At 42.0% G+C, this 17,442-nt stretch overlaps 1 protein-coding gene and 1 long non-coding RNA gene across 5 annotated transcripts in view; one reads left to right on the plus strand and one right to left on the minus strand.

Annotated features, from left to right (window-relative positions):
• B3GALT1 (beta-1,3-galactosyltransferase 1) overlaps positions 1 to 4,431 on the plus strand; it is a 319,294-nt gene extending 314,863 nt beyond the window's left edge. For all 4 annotated transcript variants that reach the window (XM_081923627.1, XM_081923629.1, XM_081923626.1 and 1 more), the window contains one exon: positions 2,159 to 4,431. In XM_081923627.1, the coding sequence (XP_081779753.1) occupies positions 2,372 to 3,352 (981 nt within the window). In that variant the 5' untranslated portion in view covers positions 2,159 to 2,371 and the 3' untranslated portion in view covers positions 3,353 to 4,431. The remainder of the gene's footprint in view (positions 1 to 2,158) is intronic.
• The window catches only part of LOC309376849, an 81,841-nt gene that overhangs the window by 50,383 nt on the left and 14,016 nt on the right, over positions 1 to 17,442 (minus strand). The window lies entirely within an intron of this gene.

Genomic DNA, 17,442 nt, shown 5'->3' on the forward strand with positions numbered 1-17,442 from the left:
TTGTTTGTCGTGATAACTTGTTGAGTTATAGGAGGCTGATTCATTATTCAGTTCAGTGAGCTAACACCCCGGACATCGTAAGTATGCTTTCAGTTGTTTGAGCCATCATATTAGTATTAGCTCCTCTCATCCTGACACAGATTAATTGAAAGCTGCGCTGCTCCGCCAAGAGGCTTCTATATCACCAAGGCCATTGTCACCCCTTCTGAAAGTCACAACCCAGGCTGCCACGCCACAAGCATCTTTATGAACACTACAAGAAAGAATAGGCTTAAGATTAAGACAAGGAGCAGAGAAACAGCTCCTTACTACGATATAATTTAACAGGCTCCAGTGGCAATTATTGTCAGTAGCATTATTGCAGAGATAATGAAGAATTCATTAAATAGCATTGAAAGACATCCCTACCCAAAAAAAAGAAAGGCGCCGAGGCCTCGTATGGGGGCGGGGGTCCCTGTCTGTTGCTGTGGTAAAGTTTCCATCAAACGAAAAACACTATAGTTGATTTAATAGAGGGAAGGAGGCTCGCTGAGAAAGCTTGGAGGAGAGCCTGGCACATATGTGATGAGGAATAATCACAGTGGCTATGGCAACTGAAGGTGAAATGTGTTATTTGCATCAGTTTATAATCTCTCCAGGATGCAATTTCCACGTTACTACCATAGCGGAATGTGATCGATGTAATCACAGGCGACCTATCGCGCAACACGGAATCCGAGGAAGTTCCAAGAACAATTTCTTAAAGGCAGTGAGAGGGGAAATACAAGAGTTAGATGCCTCTGGAACAAATTTCCAAAAAAACATTCCACTCTGAAAGTACGGCACAGAATCGGGGAGGGGGGTGAGCTAACCTAAATTTATATGCAAAGGCTTATAAGCTCAGTGGTAGAGTAGAAGGTCCATGGGTTCAGTACCTGGCATGTCTAGTTGAACTGAGGAGGACCCTGGGAGATCTGAGTGGAAATGTAGAGGTGTTAAAACACCTTTAAGCCTCCACGAGTTCAGTGAGAAAAAGTTCAGCAGAAGCTTAATTAACCAACTTGGGTGTAATCAGATATGGTTTGGGTCTAACATAAGTCAGCAGTGATTAGCTGGTTCCATTGTATTCTGTGGGAGATACTCTAACTTGTATTCAGGGGGAAACTGAAAAAAAGAAGCCAAAAAGTGATCTAAACTTTGGATTTTCCCAAGTTTTCTACAGCTTGTCCCCCGAGCTTGTGGGGCTGGCCGATGTCTGCCCGGCACGAGGGGCGCTCTGCTTCAGGGCGCCCGCGCGCCGGACAGCAGGCTGCTATCCGCAGCCTAGGGAGGCTTGCGGGAACTCCTGTGGGCTCCCCAGGCTTGCTGATAGCTTCCTGAAGCCTGGAGAGCAAGAGGGGTCGGTGCGCACCGACCCCTCTCGCTCTCCAAGCTTCAGCGAAACCCTGTATTCGCCCCATAGGACATACACAGATTTCCCCTTCATTTTTGGAGGGGAAAAATTGTGTCCTATAGGGTGAAAAATACGGTATGTGCATACAATATGTGCATGACTACATGTGCATTGCACTGAACCCATAAGTGACCCAGAAATGTCATAAAGTCGCCATTGAAACATCAGCAAATAGGCAGAGTGGGGTGTTTGCAGGCTTTTTCAAAGGGTTTCAATTATACGCAATTTCCAATGCATACGATGCCTCGGAACGTAACCCCTGGGTAAGTGAGGAGCTGCCTGAACTTCAGAAGGCAGCTGATATTTTGTGCTATATCAGCCTACAATAAATGGTTCTTTTCATATGGTTCAGATCAATGTTAGGTCAGCCAATTACGGGACGGGGCGGGTTGCCGAAACTAGTTGTAAGAGAAAGACATCAGTATGGATATTTGTGACCTGTTGCTGAAGATCTTAGATGGGCTACCATAATTGCTAGGCAATATTGAAAATATCAAAGTACCCAAGTGAACTGCATTGCTTTGCCATGTTAAGTTAATGATGCTTTATTTGCTTCCCTACAGTCGTGACCAAGCCTGTTGATAATAGTTACCATTCATTTATCTCTGCACAAAACCTTAAAACATCTTCAACTGGTATCATTTAGCATTTCAAATGTTTTGCTGCTAGCATCAACATAAACCAGCCCCTGTCAAAAAAAAATCATTTTCTGTTCATGTTTTTCAGAAATAGCACCTTGCCACAAGGAATGGGGGCTACACAGGAGAAGGAAGACCCCTCAAGACGTTAAACCTTTTCTCTGAGCTCCATGAATGCGTCCCAAGTTGCTTCTCTACGTCGAACTTTACGGCTTGGAAAGTAACATGCTGCCCTTGTGGGAGAGGCCAGAGGTAGCGAGGCTATTCATTTGTTCTGCTGAATAGGAAAGCTCCAGGAACAATGGCTTCAAAAGTCTCCTGTTTGTATGTCTTGACGGTCGTTTGCTGGGCAAGTGCTCTGTGGTACTTAAGTATAACACGACCCACTTCGTCCTACACAGTCCACAAAAGTTTCCGCACCATCTCAATAGCTAGAAAGAATGTCTCCTTCGGCAATATAAGGACTCGGCCAATCAATCCTCACTCGTTTGATTTCCTCATAAACGAGCCGGAGAAATGCGAAAAGAATGCCCCCTTCCTGGTCATTCTCATCAGCACCACACACAAAGAATTTGATGCCAGGCAAGCCATTCGGGAGACATGGGGAGACGAGAACAACTTCAAAGGTATTAAGATTTCCACTCTCTTTCTTCTGGGGAAAAACACAGACCCCGTGTTAAATCAGATGGTGGAGCAGGAAAGTCAAATCTTCCATGACATCATCGTGGAGGATTTCATCGACTCCTATCACAACCTGACTCTGAAGACGTTGATGGGAATGAGGTGGGTGGCGACATTTTGTTCGAAAGCCAAGTACATCATGAAAACGGACAGCGACATCTTCGTGAATATGGACAACCTCATTTACAAATTGCTAAAACCCAATACCAAGCCGAGGCGGAGGTACTTCACTGGCTACGTCATCAACGGAGGCCCAATAAGGGATGTCCGTAGCAAGTGGTACATGCCTAGGGACTTGTACCCTGACAGTAACTACCCGCCATTTTGCTCGGGCACTGGCTACATCTTTTCAGCGGATGTAGCGGAGATGATTTACAAAACCTCCCTCCACACCAGACTTCTTCATCTTGAAGATGTGTACGTGGGACTTTGCCTGCGGAAGCTGGGCATCCACCCTTTTCAAAACAGTGGCTTTAATCACTGGAAGATGGCCTACAGCCTATGTAGATACCGGCGCGTTATCACAGTGCATCAGATATCACCTGAGGAAATGCACAGAATTTGGAATGACATGTCAAGCAAGAAGCACCTCAGGTGTTAGGACACTTTGCAGATGTAAATGCTTTTTGTAAAAAAAAAACCCCACACACACAAAAAAATTAATTGAGTAGAGAGTAAATGGATGTCTTTTGATTGGAAAATGGGATGCTAACTTTCAGGAGGGGAAGATCTTCTGTATTTTTTGTTTTGTTTTTGTTCTTCTTTACGGCTTTGATTTCTGGTTTACAGACCACATAACGCAGTTGTCAAAAAAGGTAGGGTCACATCTGTCTTGGCCAGTCTCATAACTGCATAAAGGGGACAAATGACTGCTAGATGCTGTGTAATCTATTCCTATTACACATCCAGAATAGGAACCCTCCTCTAAGGCAAGGGTAAGCAGTCTGAAAGATCAAGAATCCTAGCTCGCTCTTTCTTGAGCTCATGCTCACTGAGATGGATTTGAATGGGGAAAGCTAAGCTGTTTTATTATGGTCTTCTATTTCAAATTAGCCTCTCCTTCCCCTAAATACTAGTGGCCTCCTGATCTGAAGCAGAACATGGGGCTGTGGTTGGAAGAAGAAAAAAAATCAGGAGTCTCTCTCCATGCAGAGGATTGTTTGGAAGCAAGTGTTTAATCTCACCTACCTGGGAGTAAGCCTTACTGGATTCCACTGGACTTACTTCTGAGTAGACATGCATTGTTAGAGATTAAAACACAGACCCCAAAATGGGATGGTGCAGGGTTTTTGTTTTTTAAAAAATCACTATGCACAATTTCTTCACTGAGATGCAACATAAGGCCTCAAAATACACTAACAATAATGATGATGATGATGATGATGTTAAAATACAGAACAAAAAGTGTGTGCCAAAATACATTACATTACATTATATTCTTTACAAAAGGCAAATTTCTCCAGTATGTAAACTGCAAAAAAGGAACCTTTTAGAACTTTGCAGTTTTAATACAGATGTTGACATGCCCATTTATCAAAATAAGATTTTCCGTTTTATTATTATATTTGTAGACACAGAATTAAAGATCACATGATTATTAAGGATATGCAGTATTGTTAAATAAAACAAAATGTTAACTGGAAAACATCTGTAACTGCTGTGGGAGGGAAGCAAATCCTCAGCCGAAAACCGTTTGTTACGGCACTTTGCTTTTCGAAGAGCCTAAGTGCTTTTTCAATTATAAAAGGCTGCCCATAGGAATTATAGCACTGTATTCTGTAGATATAAGCATAATTAGTTTTTTCCCCATAATTAAAAGGCCTAAGAGCTACACAGAGAACCAATAGAAAGGGGAGGGCTTTCTGTTTATTACTCCCTGCATGCCTTTCCCAGTGACACTAGTAGTAATTAGATTTGAAGCCAGCAGTTATCATCATTTGACAGACACATTGACAACTTCGTAATAATAAGCCACACACATCGCTAGGTCAATTAAAAGCAGCGATACCCAATATTAAAAAAAACAAAGAGATTGCTGTTACAAAATCAAGCAGTGGACTCAACTCAAAATCTTTCCTAAATTTACCAGCAACTCAAGCTGGGTGGCAAGGAAACTGGGTTCCTCAAGGTGTCATTGGATACCAGCTCGTGGTTAAGGATGCCAAAACCTTCCCATTCCTGAACTAAAGGAACTTTGTGGACCATTCCCAGTATTTTTTATGGGCCATCTCGTAACTACTTGATTTATTTTTTTCTGGACAGCAGAACCACAGGGCACTCTGGAAGGAGTAGTTCAGGAATAGCCAATGTGTTGCCCTTCAGCTGCTGTGGACCATAGCTCCCATCTTCCCTGACCATTGGGCCCTGCTGGCTGGCAACTGATGGGAGCTAGAGTCCACAACATCTGAAAGGCACCAGTTTAGTACCCCTGGGATGGGCGATAATTTCTTTCCACTTAGAAGAGTAGCAGATAAATCCTCAGCTTGTTTTGCTCTTCATACACAACACATAGTTTGAATGGAATATTGTTAACAACCTCCTTCCCCCGCCCCCTTGCTGCTTCCTATGTGCTACAAGTGAATTCAGAAGTTACGATTGAGCAGGGGCAGGGTCCGTTAAAACACTAATGAGCATGCTCTCCTTTAGTTGAGGGGATTGGAACGTTTTTGATGCATATTTAATAGTCTGGACTCCGGAGATATTTTCTGAAATAAAGGGTGGAAGAAAAAATATTACAAAGCCCCCTACACAGCACAGGTTCCATTTCATTTTTTTCTTTGTTTCTTTTACTAAGGAAAGTGTTTATGCTGGAAATACTACTCAAAGACTTAGAGCAAATCTATTACAGATGCTCAGTCATTTGTTGTTTTCACCTGCCATTGATGCTTCAACCTGTGGTAGAAGTTCTGCATGGGAGGAGAAGCTTCCTCTGTGGAGGTTGTGGTCTCCCTCAAGAGGATGTGGACTCTCTTTCCATGGAGGTTTTTAAGCAGAGATTGACATTGATGCTTTAGTTGAGATTCCTGCTTTGCAGGGGGTTGGACTAGATGGCCCTTAGGGTCCCTTCCAGCTCTACCATTCCATGATTCTATCCCTGTTGCATTCAATGCCTTTCCCGAAACATCAACAATCCCCTGTTGCTTTCCCCATGGCAGTGGAAGAAGCAGCTGGGGGTCTTCCCCCCCCCTTAAAGTTTAAAATATTATTTGAGGGGGAAAGGTTCATGCCACACACAAACACATCTCCCACTCTAGTAAACAATGCATGTGGCTCAGTGTCATGTATAAGTTGACCCTTGCATTTGCCAAAAAGCAAAAGGGCAGTGGCATTATGATTGCCTCATGATTTGAAATTAACAAAAGTGTCTCAAGTTGAACATTCAAAAGCCACCTATTCCTTTCCCTCCTTCTCTTGAACGCTAGTGTCATTTGTGTGATGCCACAGAGTACAGCAGTTCTGTCAAGAGATTCCAGGAAGATGTCCACTTCCAGCCCAACCCCACATACCTGCTTCCTTAGCTCAAGCAGAGAGAAAAGTTTCATAGCCATCTAATTCATGCTGGTGATAATCCACATTAAAAATTTGCTATGCAAATAAGGAATTTTGAAAATAGCAGCAAAGAAAAATAAGCCCACTTCTGATCACACATAACTATATTAAATTTGAAAAATAATTTGGGGAATAAATCTGAATTTTAAAACTGCTGAACAAACAGCAAATAAAAGCAGGCCAAGTAATTAACAATTTCCATTTAACTTAGATGGCGTTACTGGCAAAGAGAATATGTGCAGGCAATGGACAGAGCACATCTCAGCATATCAATAGAGTTTAAATTCTAAATATCTAATATCAGAGATGTAAAGGTGTTTTGTTCTAATATCACATGGTAGCTGTGCATGTCGGTTTGGTAGAGACTTCCCATATAAGTCCTAGAAAATGCAAGCAAGTCCACACACGCTTGTGGCTGCTTGGTGGACATTGGCTGGATCAAGACACATCAAAAAAAATTGTTTCAGAAAAACGCATTGTACACTTCAAAGGGGGAAATCGCATTGGCGAAAGATGGAACTCCACAGTGCCATCTGGTGTCACAGTGTTATAACACATACAAGGTGCTTTTTCTTTACTCATGTAGCTGAGTAACTGGCAGAAGTTAGTCATCACTTAGGCTGCAACCTTATATACAGTTGCCTGGGAGTAGGTCCCATTGAACTCAGATGGGGCTTTCTTCAGAATTGATATGCTCAAAGCAATGCATCTGGATTTTGCTGCAGCCAACAAGCTCAGGACTAGTTGGGCATCCGAGAAACATGGGAGGGAGACAGCATTTAGGAGGTGCATAGGCTTGCTCACTCAGTGTTTCCATCCCACATACATCACCTCAACTTTCCCACATTGACTGGGCAAATAAATGCTTAGAAATCTCCACTTGATAGGGAATCAGAATAATGCAGGATTTCTCATCATGCAGATATTTCTAAGCATGCTCAGCTGAATGTACTTGCAAGTCTCGTTCTGAACTTCACACTCAATGTGCAAAGGTTTCCTGTGGGAATGAGGACATTAAGGGCAGGGATTGTACCTGTGTCCACTTCATTCATTCATGGTGAATGCTTGAAAAGGGCTTCTCTTTAACTTGCCCCCAAATGACTGCAATAGCAAATGATAGCTCAGTGTGTGAAATGCCCATCGTATGTCACAGGTCAAACATTGCAGAGAAGAAGTTTTTATATCAGACACTGATATGTGTTCACATGATGCATACATCAGCTTTAGGATGTAGTAGGGAGAGTAGCATTTCACTAGACCAGCATCATCCGATGAAAGCTGCTCTCTAGCCAGGAAGAGAGACATTCAGATACATTTTTATCATACTTACAGGAGAAAGACACCAGTGTAAAATCTGTTCTATCTTTTAAGATAGTTTGACTTATTTTAGAAAGTATGTTTTAAGTATGCAGCATGCATTTAATATACTGTGCAAATAATCTGTAAGAACTGATACCTTTGCTCAATATTTTGTAAACGAACTACTGGATGTCGGTGTGCCTACTGGTTGTGTAACACAACCCAAACTAGGATAAAAAATAGTGACAGTGATGGTGAGCATTAGTTATAAGCAATGACCAGTTGCACTGATGCCCAAGAATGTCTCAGGAAAGAAGTGGAACTCATTACAGATCACAAAGAAGTTAGGGCTTCAATAAATCACTTCATCTTTGGGTACTTCGGGTAGATTGACTAACATTTTACTACCAACATGCTGGAAGGCATTCTGTAGTGGCTGTTAAAGAGTTCCTGTATTTCGGCTTGATTAACAGCTTATGCAGAACCTCAGCATTTTCCTGACACTTCTTATTCGTTTTCTTATATGAGAGCTGCTTTCTCATTAGCACACCGGCAATAAGTGGTGGCCAGCAATTTGCAATCCAGCATTACACAGGACTGAAAACTCACAGTGACTGAGATGTTACTGAACCTGTGCCTGAGACCGTAATGTCAACAAAACATTCACTGTGAGATGTGACGCAGTGTTGTCACATGGTGAGTTAAAACTCACCATATGACAACAATGTCACATGGAGAATGTTTGCAGATATTAAAGTGCACAGATGGAAACTCATCATTCGGAAATAGCAGGGGATGTATAGACTGAGTAACATATAAACCGGTTCCCTGCTGGTCTGTGGCCATATCATGAATCCCTCCAGTAACAAACTCAGTACGTTTCAACAGAATTGGTGGCAAAACTGAGAAATAAGGAGGAGGTATCATATCACAAAGAACTCTCAAGCTTTTAAAAATATTTAAGACACCCACAAACAGGGCAAAAAAAGGGAGTTCAGTGAGCATCCTCAGTAGCCACAGATGATTGAATGTCTGTTGGCAAGAAAAATGGAAAACCAGGGGCATGGAGAGACGAATGAAATGCTCAGCTTGAGGGAATGGCTGGATGAAACCCTCCACAGGAGTGCTTTCATTAGGAGGAAGGACAAACTGCACATTTCACATCATAGGATCCTACATTACATTCTTAGAGAAGCTGGCAGGCTCTATAAAATATCTAAGTATGTTGGCTTACCGTATGAATTATTCTTGGAATATAGATGAGAGATATGGTTTCAATGCAGTATTGAATCACAATTAGCAATACATCAAGATGTAATCAGTGTTTTAAAAGAGTACAAGGCAATCTAAGTTCAAATCCAGCAGCTATTTAAAGAAAAAATCTAAAAATTGCAAGATTACTATGGGAAAAACACATTTTCAACAGTGAAGAAATAAGATCTTCCTAAGTCAAGAGATTTTGAAATTTCCCTCAGTGTTGCATTTATGCTTAGCATTCTCTCCTCTCTCTCTTTTTTTTTTCTTTGACAGATTTGTAAATATTCATCACGGAAAGTGTTGTACTGTATATATTTTAAATCAATTTATTCTCTTTCCCACTGCATATGTCTGTAGAGTCAGCTTGCAATGTAACATTTTGTTCTGCATGGAGCTGCGACAGGCTTTTTATCTCTTAGTGTTTCAAAAGCCTTAAGCATGAGTGCCCTGATTTTTGAATGTACAAGAAGTTTTTAAAAATAACTGGTTTTTTATACTTTTCTTAATTATTTTGAGCAAATTTGGGAGGGGGTTAAATCAGCAAAGGGAGACCAATTTTGGAACCTGAAACCTGCATACAAGTTCTGTTACTTGGAAGTATTTGGTCACAGAGAGATTGTAAAGAACCAACAACTACTGGTTTTTTTTAAAAAAAAAAATCTTTGAGGAAAATAAGTGCTTACGTTACTTTTGAACAAACCACTCTTTTTTTTTACAATTGCAACCAACATCCGAATCAAAGTCATGTTTGATTTTTGTTGAAATTTGAATGGACAAAGCACATGTTGCCAATAAGCTTTCAGAAGTCTTATCTTCTGAAGAACTATATAATAATAGATTTCCTTAGTGGGCGACTTTGGAGGATTCCAGAGTCATTAAGATTTGGTGGATTAGATGACCCCTTATTGGGATTAAACCTTTATAGAGTCATGTAGAGAAGTACAATTTAGGAAGGAAAAAAGGTAATGAACTAAGAAAACTTATTGACATTATCTGAAGTTTAAATGTACCATTATATACAGATGGCTGTATTTATGTATTTATTTGTCAAAACTGTATATATTGTTTTATCTAGTGTAATTGTCTAAAAGTGCATTTCTTCTAGTTGAAAAGTATTATCTAGGGGGTTGTGGGGGTGCCAGCCAAGCTGCTAATCAAGTTTTTATAAACATATATATAAATGTTCAAAAAAAGATGAAGGGGGGAAATGAAAGTGTCCTGTACAGTTTTCTTTTTTTGTCATTCCTTACTGAAATGTAAACTAGACTCAGACAGCACGAAGCCAAGCTATAACCACATCTGAGGAGGACAGAGTGTTGTTTTGCTGATTGTTTTTAAAAATTGCAGGGGGGGTGAGGAAATAAATTAAGGAAAAATAAAGTTGTATCAAGTCGTCATTTCTACAATGTTGTTTCATGTTTCTTGAATAAGTTATGTATCCTATGGAACTGTAGCTAGATATATTGCAAGCATACAGATAAGACTCCTAGTAGTAAGCCATGCTAAATTCGGGTCAAAATCAGTTCAAATGCAGGGTTAACACTTCTCATAGTAACTTAGCAGGTCTCTTCAAGAGTGAAATCTGCTCTTTAGGCAGCTGAAATATATTGACTCACAGTACGAATAGGATGCCAGGGCAAAAGAGATGCATGAAGAGATAGGTCAGAATTTGGCCAAGACTCCAACACCATCCATTTGTCATGCTTCCACAGCTGCACAATATGAAGCAAGTTTACATGAATGGGAGACAAGTTCATCATAAGAAGGGAGGACGTCGTAAGAGCATCTTATCTAGCTGCTCTGACTCTTCTTCTTTGGAGAATTTCCTGTTGGAGCTGGGAGTAGCATAGCCCTGTACTATGTTAGCTCACCCTCAAACAAGTGAGGGGAAGAAGAGTTTGGATTTGATATCCTGCTTTATCACTACCCAAAGGAGTCTCAAAGCGGCTAACATTCTCCTTTCCCTTCCTCCCCCACAGCAAACACTCTGTGAGGTGAGTGGGGCTGAGAAACTTCAAAGAAGTGTGACTAGCCCAAGGTCACCCAGCAGCTGCATGTGGAGGAGTGGAGACGCAAACCCGGTTCACCAGATTACAAGTCTACTGCTCTTAACCACTACACCACACAGGTTCTACTTGCTGGTTATACCTTACCCCTTCTGTTTCAGCCCATCACCTGGCCCTCACCATCTTGCATGCATTAGAGGGGAAAGGTGTGAGACGGAGAGCCTGCTCCACATGTGTGGGGTCCCTGCATTGTCAGAGCTTTAAATTGCAAGAGGAGTCAACATACTTAAAGCAGGCTCTCTGCCTCAGACCTTCTTCCTCCAATGCATAAATCCCAAACTTTGGCCCATGAGCTTCATTCAGGTGTTCTGCAGGGTGTCTGTGGATTTGTGGTTAAAGGTGGGAGATGTCACATCCATTGCACTGAATATGTATATTGATTTTCAGTTCTATTTTATTACTCCTTTCAATTCCTGTTCTGCTTTTTATTGTTTTACATTTTACATTCTATGAAATTAGAATTTCTACAACAGGCAGAAAAAGTGTTAAGTGGTCCACCAAGATCTGCAGCAATCTTGAAGTGGTCCATGCAGGCGGTGGGGGTGGGGGGAGTTTTGGAACCACTGGTATAGATGACAGGGGGAAGACACAATGTTGGGGGCAGGGCCAGCCAAACTGGCCTGACTCTTCCCTTTGCACCATGATAACTGCATTGAGAGTAGGGGGTAAATGTGCCAACTTCCACATTTTGTGTATGGGACATTCTGTGTAAGGCTGAACAAAATAAAATACTTTATCAATATGGATATCTGCCCCCATCAACAGTACTTTGTCATTGTTTGCTCTCATTTTGTGGACAAGTAGTCTTTCTATACCTACTCCTTTTGTTTCATTCTGGTCTGCTCCCATTGGCTCAAGAGAAAAAAATGGAAGACAAACCAAGGAGCGTTATTCTTTTCCCATCAACAAAACACTATCTCCTCTGGTATACCACTGCATCTGAAGTATCCACAAGTCACTGTTTCCTCACACAGTGGCATAATTGCTGCAGGTAAACAAAAGAAGTGCACATATAGCTTTGATCAGAACTTCCTGACATCCTCAGCCTCCTATTGCTAGCAAGCTCAACAGCAACCACAAAAGGCCTGCCATTTATAAGCATCCCATATAAATCCTTCATTGGTATTCATTCATTGACTTTCATTTATTCATTCATCATCCACACAATGAGTATTCCAGCGCTTCCCATATCAGGACAACCAGGATGTCAGAACTGCTGTCAAGGGAATGGGACCTCATTCAAAACAGCAATATTCTGCAGGGCCTGGTGAATTTATGCCACATCTAAGTTTGGTGATATATGTAATCATCTGATCAGTTGCATAAAACCATTCTAAAACTTCCATGCAGTGCTACCTCAGGTTACATACGCTTCAGGTTACATACGCTTCAGGTTACAGACTCCGCTAACCCAGAAATAGTGCTTCAGGTTAAGAACTTTGCTTCAGGATAAGAACAGAAATCGTGCTCCGGCGGCGCGGCGGCAGCAGGAGGCCCCATTAGCTAAAGTGGTGCTTCAGGTTAAGAACAGTTTCAGGCTAAGTGCGGACCTCCGGAACAAATTAAGTACTTCTTGACAAACCTTCGATGTCAAGATTTATCCCAAATTTCCACCCCTGTACTGAATTCCTGTCATCATTTTTGCCCTAATATACCAAAGCTTTGATAGCTCTAGGTAACACCTACTGAGGCAAGAAAACAGATGAGGTGTTACAGTACAGCAGCATCTCTTGCACCATATACTTGATCACAGTGGTGCAAAACTGATGTTTCTTCGCTCCTGTTAGTTACATGACACATACAATCACTGCACACTTGGACACTGAAACTCCAGCATTGCACCCTCCAGTCTGAGCGGCACACGGCCTTTTGACACTCACTCCATGGATCACCTATTTCTAACCCACTCAGCAGAACTCATTACCCAAGTGGCATCCTTGGTCTCATGATAATCTCTTCCCATGAACTTTAGACCTGGAGAAAAGTAATCCACATTTCCTTTGGTCAGCATCTTTTGAATTATTTTCTTCTTTTTCTTTCCTAAGTGAAACCAAAAAGATCCATCTTCCTTCATTTTTTTTTCATCTTTTTCTTTTTTCTCCAGTAATAAACTCACTGCTTGAGGGGCTTCTTTTAACAATGGATAATGCAATTGCTTCATATTTAAATAACTGTCAAGGCTTCCTGTTTACCCCTTTATTACACCGCCTGCTGGCTACCTGCACATCTTTGTTAGAATTTGGAGCTTGCTGTACCCATTAAATATACTCTGCTGATCACTATGTTTATCTTACATGTTTCTTTTACATGTGGTCCTGGAGTAGCCGCTGGGACCATATAACACAGGTCCTAAAGGATCTTCACTGATTCCCAGTTGTTTCCAAGCACAATTCAAAGTGTTGGTGCTGATCTTTAGCCCTAAATGGCCTTGGCCCAGTATACCTGAAGGAGCGTCTCCACCCCCATCATCCAGCCCAGACACTGAGGTCCAGCTCCGAGGGCCTTCTGGCGGTTCCCTCACTGTGAGAAGTGAAGTTACAGGGAACCAGGCAGAGGGCCTTCTCAGCAGTGGTGCCCTCTCTGTGGAATGCCCTCCCATGAGATGTCAAAGGAGTAAAGAACTACACAACTTTTAGAAGACTTCTGAAGGTAGCCCTGTATTGGGAAGTTTTTAATGTCTGACATTTTAATATTTTTTTTATATTTTGCTGGAAGCCGCCCAGAATAGCTGGGGAAAGCCAGCCAGATGGGTGGGGTATAAATAATAAAATTTATTATTATTCTCCCCTGTATTTTTTACAGTTATTCTGTAACTTATTCCTCCTAAAGTGATGAATTTCTTCTGACGCACTGTGAAATTTCCAGTGCTGCAAAATAAATAATAATAATAATAATAATAATACTCAAAGAAATGTAGCTTCGCCCATGCTCACTACCATATATATCCAGAGCCCTGTGATCCAATTACTTCATAGGAGAGGACATCTCCATGCAGCACAAACACATTTTTGTGAGTGCAATGTTGCCCCTTCCTTTGGCATGGATGGAGATGCCATTGCAGGTTGGGGCAAGTACTGCCATGTTTTAGCATGATCAGATGCAGCAGAGAAATGGGCTCTTCCTTGGGATGAGCAGATTCAAAAGAGCAGAGATCATACACCATTCACACAAATCTCCTGTTGTATTTTATCATCCTATCAGGAGCAGATCAGAGCCTCTAGATCAACGAGGAGAGGCTGGGATTGTGCCACATATATAGGCTTCAAAACAGAATTGCAGATAAGAAACATATGTTGGGCACATTCATTGCTCTTGCAGGAAGATGGCCTTAAGCAAAAAGCACATTAAATCATCCTGGCAACTGCTTAAAATGGACAAATAACCTTTGCAGATAAAGTCAGGGGCTTTGAAGACACTCAGACTCAGGACGCAAGGGAGAAACGTGCTAAGAGGAAGGCACGCTTGGCAAATCCACACTGTGATCAACTCCCACCCAGAAACCAATGTCCCCATTGTGGAAGGACGTGTGGATCCAGAACTGGCCTCCACAGTCACTTACAGACTCATTGTTAAAACCGTGTTTATATCTTACTCAGCTACGAGTGATCGCCAAAGAAGAAGTAGATGTGTTTTAGCAGCAGTTTTGTCTCCATGCCACAGATCTTGCGTATTTTTTTCTCTCCCCCAAATTGCCTGTGAGTGACTGTAACTGTTATCCAGGGTTTAATTAATGTACAGCTTAAAGCTGCATGGCTATTAGTATTAGGAGGGTGGGTTTTTCCTGAGCTTGATTATCTTAATTACAAGCACTCTATTTTCTCATTTGGTTAATTGTCATAGATCTCCCAACGTATCCACAGTACTGCACAAGAAGCCAATATAATTCTTAAAAGTACTGAAACGAGGCCTCTCAGGAGAGTATGTCTGCCTCGAAAGAATATGCATGCAATGAAAAACTTTGCCCTGAACAATACCTGCCAACCTTTGGACTTAAAAATAGACATTTGTGAAATTGAAGAAAAGACTACTCAGAAAGGTGGTGGAGGCAGTCGGCACGGCTGCCGCTTGTGCAGAAGGTTAAAAAACACATTTAGCTTCCTTACAACAAAAAGTCTGTTTATTCGATATTATAGCAGCTATGTAACTGCCATGCTGCTTGCAGTGACCTGAGCCTTCCTGTAGCTCACTGGATTGTTTTAAAAGAGGAATAGGCCAGGGGTCAGCAAACTTTTTCAGCAGGGGGCCGGTCCACTGTCCCTCAGACCTCGTGGGGGGCCAGACTATATTTTGGGGGGGGGATTAACGAATTCCTATGCCCCACAAATAACCCAGAGATGCATTTTAAAGAAAAAGACACATTCTACTCATGTAAAAACATGCTGATTCCCGGACTGTCCATGGGCCAGACTGAGAAGGCAATTGGGCCGCATCCGGCCCCTGGGCCTTAGTTTGCCTACCCATGGATTAGGCTATCAATGCCAACTAGTCATGATAGCTATATACAACTTCCAATGCAGAGGCAGAATGCCTCTGAACGCCAGTTGCTAGGAATCACATGCGGGAAAAGTGTTGTTGTACTCAGATCCTGCTTGTCTGATTCCCCATGGCATCTAATTGGCCACTGTGAGAAACAGGATGCCGGGCAAGATGGCCTGCTTCAGGAGGGTTCATATTTTGTGGAAATGACAGCAGAGGATTTGTGAAGGTTTCCTCTGCGGATTTAAATCAGCAAACAGAGGCAACCTTAGATAAAAGCTTTGTGTGAGTCTGCAGCATGCTTTGATAAGCATGGTGGATGTGCCACGATTGGCAGGAAGTATGAGCCTGGGATTCCTTTGCCTTCAGGCACTGTGTCGTAGAAGGGAATTGTGGGGTGTATAATTTTTCTAACTCCCCCCCCCTTACAGGAAAAGGTGGGTTCTTATCCATATATACACACCCATACCCATTCATTGCAACACACAGAGATTCATAAGAATCCACACATAACACCCACATATATTCATTCCCACACATAATACACACCCATTCATTCACACACAACATTGCAAAGCAAAAACAGCATTATCCAACAGCATTGAACCAAGGGAGCTCGCATCCATGCCCGTAATTAGTAGAGTTACAGATTTATCCCCTCAGCAGAAAGCTAGGCCTCCCTCATCCCAACCCCTGCTATAAAATAAGAAAAAGGTCCAAAACCTGCTGGGAGTAATATTACCCCGCTCAGACTTGCCACTGGAAAGGAAAGAGGAAGCAGAAATGGCTTCTTAGCTGTTGCCCTCTGAGCTGTGTCCAGTTTGTTAATGGGCTTCTGACACAGACCTGAGGCCAGTCCTGACCTGAGCTAACAAGCAGAAATAGAGTTTTGTGCAGGTCAGTTCAGAGGGCAGGCTATTATCTCCCTGTCTGGTAACACCTTCTTTAAGCTGTCCACCTTCCCCATGATTCTTTATTTTGCTGCCACAGCAGCTTGAAATCCAGCTGTGATCCCCTCTCGATCATCCCAGCGTCCCTGTTCTCTGACTGGCTGTCTGAGGAGGTGCAGCTGATTAAATTACCACACTCATATCTTTTACTCTAGATGCTGCCTTGGAAGTACAATGGGTCATCAGTCACTCAGCATGAGCAACACAGGACCAAGGGATGGAAAACCTGTCCATTTCACTTCCCCTCCATTTCTCATTTTCCCAGTCTTAAATTCAGTTCTCCACATTTCTATGTCGGTTATGACTTTATTTATTTTTTAAGTTCTCTTGGAAATTTTAGGGCAAATTTCTCCCAAAATATACCTTTTTAATAAAATTTTGCCCAATATACAGTTTTAAAAAGCAATTTTCACCAACATATGCATTTAAAATGCAGTTTGCCCTAGACTGTGCATTTCTGAAAACATTGCTTGGCTGGAAAACTGCACTGCAAAATTCAGAAAAGGGCCTATTGTGAAGGATGGCTATTCTTTCAATTTGTGTATTGTTTCAGAGAGAGTGAATTAGGTAGGTTCACCTTCAAATGAGAACTAAATCTAAGTTCTCCCCATACCTCTTCACTGGCCATAGTTTACTCAATCCAGATGCAGCAGAAGCTGAGGTATACCTTGCTGAGAACGCAGCAAACCTGTGCTGTTGCTATATAGGAAATCCCAATACTGGCCTTGAACAAGGAGGGAATATTGGCAGGTGTCAAGGTATAGTGACATTGTTGAATCTGGACACCATGCCCCATCTTCTTAGTTTTCATGATCCTCATCTTCCAGTGCTCTTATTTTCCAGCCTAAAATGCTTTCTTATACTTTTGAGACCATTCTGAAGTACAACCAGGGTGTGTTTTTTCAGCCAGAACTCACAACTCTGACATCCCTCCGGTGGGCATTATTGCCATTCTAAGAGAACAAGGGAGAAGTTCGTGGTGAGTTCTGGCACCTCTTTTTCTAGAAAAACAGCACCGAGTACAACTGTTTATAAGCTTCCATTTTGTTTTAAGATGGCTGGACAACCTTGCTTTGGGGAAGGCCAGAACACAA

The sequence above is a fragment of the Podarcis melisellensis genome, assembly GCF_964234715.1.
Source record: "Podarcis melisellensis genome assembly, chromosome: 1".
Classification (NCBI taxonomy): domain Eukaryota; kingdom Metazoa; phylum Chordata; class Lepidosauria; order Squamata; family Lacertidae; genus Podarcis; species Podarcis melisellensis.